General features: G+C 29.5%; 1 protein-coding gene across 1 annotated transcript; it reads right to left on the bottom strand.

Moving 5' to 3' along the window:
• Positions 1 to 81: 81 nt before the first annotated feature.
• On the bottom strand, positions 82 to 522 carry LOC131177717 (polygalacturonase-like; the record flags this gene model as incomplete). The annotated part of the gene is made up of 1 exon (XM_058142816.1): positions 82 to 522. A coding segment is annotated over exon 1 (441 nt), but the record flags the coding sequence as incomplete, so codon positions are not given.
• Positions 523 to 7,512: the final 6,990 nt, after the last annotated feature.

Raw genomic sequence — 7,512 nt, 5'->3', positions numbered from 1 at the left:
TAATTTTATTCAGAATTATCAAATGCAAGACCAGTGCAAGATAAAATGAAGTAACAATTGTGTCACATATAACGTACTTACCGTTGCACCGGCAGGGCAACTCTTGCCAGAGGCCTTGCAAGACCACAATCCAGTACCTTGTCCATCAAGAGTCCCACCAGAAACCGTAACCCCTTGAACATGTTCAAAGATCAGCCAGTTCCCAGAACTGCCTATGACCTTGTAATCTGAAGGAGCCACAAGGGTACCATCTATACGCAAAACAATAGCATTGTTTTTGCAAGGACCCTGGAATGCCACTTTACGAAGAAAGAACCTTCCTTTAGGAACATATACGATGGTTGATTTTGTGGAGGCACAGGCTTGTGTCCAAGCTGCTAGAAAGGCTTTGGTTGAATCTGTTTTGCCATCAGGTTTGGCACCATAACTTACTACATTATACTGTACAGCTCCCTTTGCTAAAGATGAGGCAAGAGAAATGAGGAGAAGTACTTGGAGAGTAGGGCTCACTGAATGTGCCATTGTTTTTCTATATTTTGATGATGCGATGATTAGCTAGGGAGCGGAGTAGGCATTTATAGGCGTGCATATCAAAGAAGAACAGCTACATATGCTACTGGTTAGTGAACTCAAAAGAAATGATTCTGAACTAGTTTGGCATTTTTAATATCAATAATTTTAGGGCAATTGAATTAAAAAACAAAAAAAATTTTCCTCAACTTGTTATTTTATCTTAACATTTTAATTTTAATTTTAATTTTGATTTTGATATCCTAACCTTTGATATTTGGTGCAATTGTTATCTTTTTTTTTATTCAATTAATTTTTAATTAAAATTATAAATTGATGAAAAAGTGTGGTGTTTTTTATCCAATTGATCATAATTTTATTATTAATAATTTAAATTGTTTTTCTTTTACCATGTATTAAGCAAAAGCTAATTTGCTATTATAATTAAATTTAATTTAATTATTGATGGCTTGTATAACTATTTTGTTTAAACTAAAGTAATATTATTTTATTTTAAAAATTTTAATATAAAGAAATTTTTATATTTTAGTAATATCTATTTTTGCGAGATAATTATTTCAATATATATACATGGGAGAGCAGTTTTTGGTTTAAACTGAAAACTGAACCGAACCGAGTCAATTCGGTTCAATCGGTTCGGTTTTAAAATTCAATTGGTTTGGTTTATAATTTTTGATAATTTTTATTAATCGATTCGGTTCGGTTATTTTCATAAAAAATAAAAAAAAACTGAACCGAACCGAAATTATTAATATATATATATATCAAGGAAATCAAAGAAAACAGAATCGAACCCTAAGATTTTTGAGTTTTGATTTCTAATTTTTTTTTGTTTTTATGTTTTTATTATTTAGATTTAATGTTGAAAATATAAAATTTTATAAATTTTAGTTTGATCGGTTTAAAACCAAATTGAACCGATATTTATCGGTTTGGTTCGGTTCGATTTGGAGCCGAACCGACCGTTTGTACACCTATATATATATATATATATATTAAATTAAATTAATAAAAATATGTCACTTCACACAAAAATTATATAAATTATAACATTTTTCATAAAATAACATAAGAAAATATTATTTTAAATTAATATGTTATACTTATCATAATTTGATATGCAAAAACTCTTTTATTGATAATTAGTTTATTTCAAAAGAGAAAAACCCCCTTTACTTCAACGGACCTTTTCTTTTTTATTCCCCCGCTCTAACCGGACTTACAAGTATAGGGTATAATTGCATACATCAACTGCAAGCTGCCATTGCATATATGCAATCATGTATTTTTTTTTTTTAATAGGAAAATTAAAACTCAAACCCGAATATAATGAGTAATTAATATGTTTTCGATTACTAGAACAAATATAAAGATTACTGGTCTTAAAACTCTTGATAAAAGCTTTGGTTTGTAGGATCATAATCATATAATAAATTAAGATGTCAAGATCAAGATATGGTAGAGCTCTTCCTAAGTGATCATTCATTCCCAACATATAATCATTTAATTTCCCTTCCTTTCTTTAATTCCATTTAGATTAATTGGTGTTTTGTGTTTTACCATCGGATCGAGTTCTTTGTCAATTATTATTATTATTATCATTATTATTATTATTATTATTATTATTATTAACAAAGGCAAAGAAGCAAGCAAGGAATAAAAGCCTCCAATGGACAAGTGAAGTACAGTTGGACGTACGAGTTTCCTTCAAATGAAGGCACTATTAATTTAATTAGCTAATTTCTTCATATATACTCAGTCACAGCACAGGAAATATGCATGCATGCCGCCTCTTCTTTCCTGGTGCTGCTGCTTTTATATATAAATTCAAACTCTAATTTCTTGCACCGGCGATGGATATCCCTATTCACCCATGTTGTCAGAATCCCATTTTAAACCTACGGTTTCTTTCTTTCTTTCTGAGCAAGCTACATTATCAACTATCAAGCTATGATATCTATGAATATGAACTGTACAATAATAATAATGAAGAAAAGATGAAGAACGTGACAGGTGGAGTCGAAACCGGAGAAGAAATCGGCAGGCTCTGTTATTCGCCCTAATTATTCCATGCATGTTTTTTTTTTTTTGGTAACTCGATTTTTTTATATATATTTAGCTAATGTACATTTACAAATTTAATGCATTCACATTCTTATTTGAGTAATGTTAGGACAAGGAATACTTAACATTCCATGTGGCAGAATAGTGTTTGCCATTGCCAATTTGTGCTACAAATTATCATTGAGAGGATTAAGCTTAGCCATGTGGTGCGAGATTGCAGGCACAATAGCCCACGTTCTGCCATGGATTAACAGTTTCCTCTTCTTCATCCATCTTTAATTTACAACAAATTATACCATTAGTTGGTCAAATTTTAGCTATATAATAAATCAAAGAATCTAACTTTTGGGTGGAAACAGAATTTCATCGTAGATTTTGGTATAAAAAAAAAAAAAAACTAGGTCAATGTATAGGAACATGGGGCGATGGAGGCACGCAGCCATTGCAAGTTCAATGATTGTGATTATCCATATTAATAAGTTAGAGAATAGTAAGAAAATGGAAAGAGTTAGGTTGGTCACTTGAGGAATTATTTTCGGCTGCATTTACTCCTTATGCATATGATTAAAATCCCATGTGATGATATGGTAATGCTTTTGAAAATTAAACTTTGACCTCCACCTTCTCCAATTCTCTCCCATCCAAATTAAATGTACAAACTAAATTTTCTTCGCCAATATGTACGGTGACTTTTCAGTGCATGATACATTTGATAATGGTGTTCAAAAGTTTGGCAACATTACTTTTCAAGTTGCATATCAACTTTGTTTATTCCTTGTTTTCTAACTGCAGATTGTTCTTTGACCAAAAAAAAAAAAGTATAGCATTGAATTAAAATTTTAGTAATCAAGTGGTAGGAAATCCAATTTAAAAATTTTCAATGTATCAAAATATAATAGTTAAAATTTGAAGTAAATGAATTACTTTATAATAATATGAAAGGCAATACACGAATTGAAATTGATAGGAGCAAGTGATTTTACATATTTGTCCACCAATTGTACACAGTTTTGGCTTCTCTTTGGAGGGCATTTTCATTCTTTCAACTTTTTTCTCATTGTTTTCCTCTCCTTCGTTGTTGCTCCTTTCTAAAATGATGTCGTTTCTCCTTTTCTCTACTTTTCCTTGACTTCTTTGCTCACGCTCTAATCATTACTTTTCTTGCATTTTTTTTTTAACCTTCTTGCCCTTTATTTTTACATTTTTTTATTCTAAGAATGACAATTGATGTAAAAAAAACATATTAACATATTATATTATTCAGTAGAATAAGAATGTTAAAATATGCAATATTTTAATAAAGTTACAAAAAATATAATTAAATAAAAAGTTTAAAATTAAAAAAAAAAAATTCTAGAAGCTTTTTCAAATTTGCCATATAGTTTCCAAATACTATAATTAATAAAAAAAAACATATTTTAAATACAACACACAAGTTATTTAAAGTCTTCCTAACATTCTTTGCCCTTGAGTCAATATACCACACAATTAAGCACCAATAAAGAAAGGCACATGCTATAGACTATATAAGCAAACTCCATGGAAATTCCATTCCTATACACAAACATTGACCAAATTTTATATTGACAAATGAAAAATTTTATGTTCTCAATATAATTTATTTTTAATGAAAATTCTTATAAATTTTCTCCTCCTTTGACAAATGAGACCTTCCGTGTATTCTCCCTCAATCAATTCTATAAATAAATAAAATATAAATTCTAGCAAATCCAAATATATGTTTTCAGTTTTATTAATTGAAGGAAGTTATAAGAATAATTTTTTAATATTCCACAGATTCCAAAATGAATTTAATTCCAAATAATTGTATTGTTCCTTCCAAACAACAAAATTAAGTAATTTTCTCAAAAAAATTTCTCTGCAAAAATATTATAGTTTTAGCATGTACAAATTTACTCTAAATAATAATAATATTATTTGTAAATAATTTTATATCTCACTTTCTCAATATTTAAAATTAAATTAACTCAACCCCATTATTTATATGTTAATATAAGATATTAGAAATTTAAATTGTCACCATTTTTTTCATCTTCTTTAAAAAATTTTAAAATAAAAAAAATTAGCATTTACAATGGGGGCAAACGCAAAATTAAATGTAGAGGAAATTTAAATAGTCATATAATTATTATAATAAATAAAAATTTATAAATTACACTTTTATCGATAACAATTGGGTTTTTTTATAAATTATATATTTTGTTAATTTTAAATAACTAGAAAAAAAAAAATAACAAAGAATGTCCATACTACACTCAGGTCAGTAAACCCACCCCATACACCAAATCCAAGACATAAAATGTTGAGTGAAAAAACTTGGTACAAAAGCATCATAATTAGCTTATTAGCTTGTTGCCTAACCTAAAGCAGAGACACATTAGAACGTGAGATAAAAAAGATTTACAGTCCAAGATAACTTAAGTAAATTATCACCAATTCACAGCATCAAATAACATGGCATTTAACATTTTCTGGCATTCTACCTCCATTATCATATGCAACATATCAAAAAAGAGTGTCTTCCTTTAAGCCATGAAAATCATTTAGAAGTGAATCTATAACCAATTTTTTAGCAATTTCTTTCTCAATATATAGCAGCAAATAGTTAGATAAGAATTCATCTTCAATCTTTTAACGAAATAAATCATGAGATCTGATAATTGGGTCAAGAAACAAATCAAGTAAAGAGAGACCTAAGAGCATTTACATAACCAACAAGCAATTCCATTCTTTATGTTTGTCAAAATCAAGGGTGGGAATAAAGAGTAAAGAGATTTACATAGATTTTAAAGCATGTTTCATTTTAACGTTATCTTTTTCTCATTATTTCACATTGTCCCCTCTTTTTATGTCTTTATTTTTAATATTTTTATTTTAAAATATTCTAGATAGATATTAACGCTTTAAATGAATATTATTGTTTTGTTCACTTCTAAAATATTTTTTAGCATAATATTATCTCAACTCCATAATAATAATAATAATAAGAAGAAGGGGGTGGAGGAGGAGGACGATGGGCTTGAGATTATGTGAGTGAGTGTTTAGGTCATCTAAAGAGAGAGGAGAAGAATGGAGGGTGATAGAAAAATAGAAGACAAATGAGAGAGAGAAAAAGAGAGAGAGAGAGCTTATATGGATTTATTTTTATTAAAAAATTAAAAATTTTCAAATGTTAGTGCCACATTAGTTGGCTACTGGGAAAATGACAGATTTGGTTTACAATGATTTTAATGTGTGATAAATAAAAGTTTAAAAAGTTTTAAGTGATAAAGTAAATGATGTCCCAAAATATGTCCAAGAGGGGGGTGAATTGGACTTTAAAAACAATTTTCAGTTCTTGCTCAAAACCTTTGAAAATTGCAGCTAGGTTCAACTTAATTGACTAATGTGAAATATGAACAATACAGCTCTATTGACAAGTTGATTCAAAGTTAGGCTATATGCAATCAGTATACTGATATAACAAATTATATCAAGATTCAAAGATAACGATGTCTGGATAAATTTTTAACACAAAGAAGCGAGAATACGGATATCCTAATCGACAAAGAAATCAAACAACAAGCAGATTATATCAGATATCAGCAGATTTTAGCAGTAAACTGATTTTCTCAGATAGCAGCAAGATCAACAGCAAATGGCCTCAACTTTCATGTCAGCAAAAACATATCAATCATAAAGTTAAATTGCATAAATGTAAAGAGCAAGGGTTGAGAAAATGAACACTGAAATTTTTATAGTGGTTCGGCTTTAACTAGCCTACATCCACTCTCTCAAAGATCCCACTTTGAGTCTTCACTTCACTATTCTTCTCTTTTAAAGGCAAGAGACAAAAGCCCTTTACAAATCTTCTCACCAAAGCTTTTACAAGTAGCTTCACACTTCTACCAAGTGTTATCCCAAACACTTTTCACAACCAAGCTTCACTAGGTGCTTGAATGACCTCTCATAAATAATAATAATGTGTTTAAAACTCACTCTCACTCAATACAACAGATTCTATAAAGAAGAGTTGAGTAAATAAGCCAATGATGAGCAATAAAACACTTTGAGCACTTTGAATGAAAGCTTTTATGATTTTGAACAGTAGAGGGACTTTCATTAAGTGCAAAATGGCCAAAGGAAGGTGTATTTATAGCTTTGGAACGTTTTTTACCGTTGCAGAACTCATTTGAACGTTACAGATACGAATTTCAAGAAAATAGCCGTTATTTTGTCGTTTTCTGCGATGTTGTGCAGAGTTGAGACAGTTAGCATACTTGAGAAAATAGCAAACCAGTTAGCATACTAAAATAAGTAGCAAACCAGTTAGCATACCAGGAAAACTTTTCTGCATAACTTTCAAAACTATAAAACTTTACACCAAATCATAGTCAAACACTTTTTAGGCCAATAATGAAATTTAAAAAAAATCTTTTGAGGGATTGAAAATAAGCATCATTGACTTTTACTCCTCAATTCTTTTCACAAATAATCCTAAAATAAAATTAACTTCTATACTATGTGTACCTTCAATTCTGATTTTCAATGCAGCCTTGGAAGGTAACCTTTTCTTCTTTTATCTCCTTTGATTCGTCCTGTGTTATCCTTAGAATGTCATCCTTTCTTCAGAAGCACGAATCCATCATAAAATCCTTGTGACTTTTCTTTGAGATGCACAACACTTAAAACAATGTTAGTTTGATTCTAGTTGAGTTTTGGTATCATCAAAATCTATGCTCCTTTGAGCTTGTGGGGTCAACAATCTCCCCCTTTTTGATGATGACAAAACTCAATTGAATCACCATGTAAATGTTAATAAGTGTGAGTATGTGTATGAATGTGTATGTGAGAATAACTCCCCCTATGTATGTGCTTATATCAACAATTAATCACAAATAACTCCCCCTTAATAAT

The sequence above is a fragment of the Hevea brasiliensis genome, unplaced genomic scaffold, assembly GCF_030052815.1.
Source record: "Hevea brasiliensis isolate MT/VB/25A 57/8 unplaced genomic scaffold, ASM3005281v1 Scaf709, whole genome shotgun sequence".
Taxonomy (NCBI): domain Eukaryota; kingdom Viridiplantae; phylum Streptophyta; class Magnoliopsida; order Malpighiales; family Euphorbiaceae; genus Hevea; species Hevea brasiliensis.
Note: the sequence above shows the minus strand (reverse complement) of the source record. Positions and strands in the feature narration are given on the sequence as shown.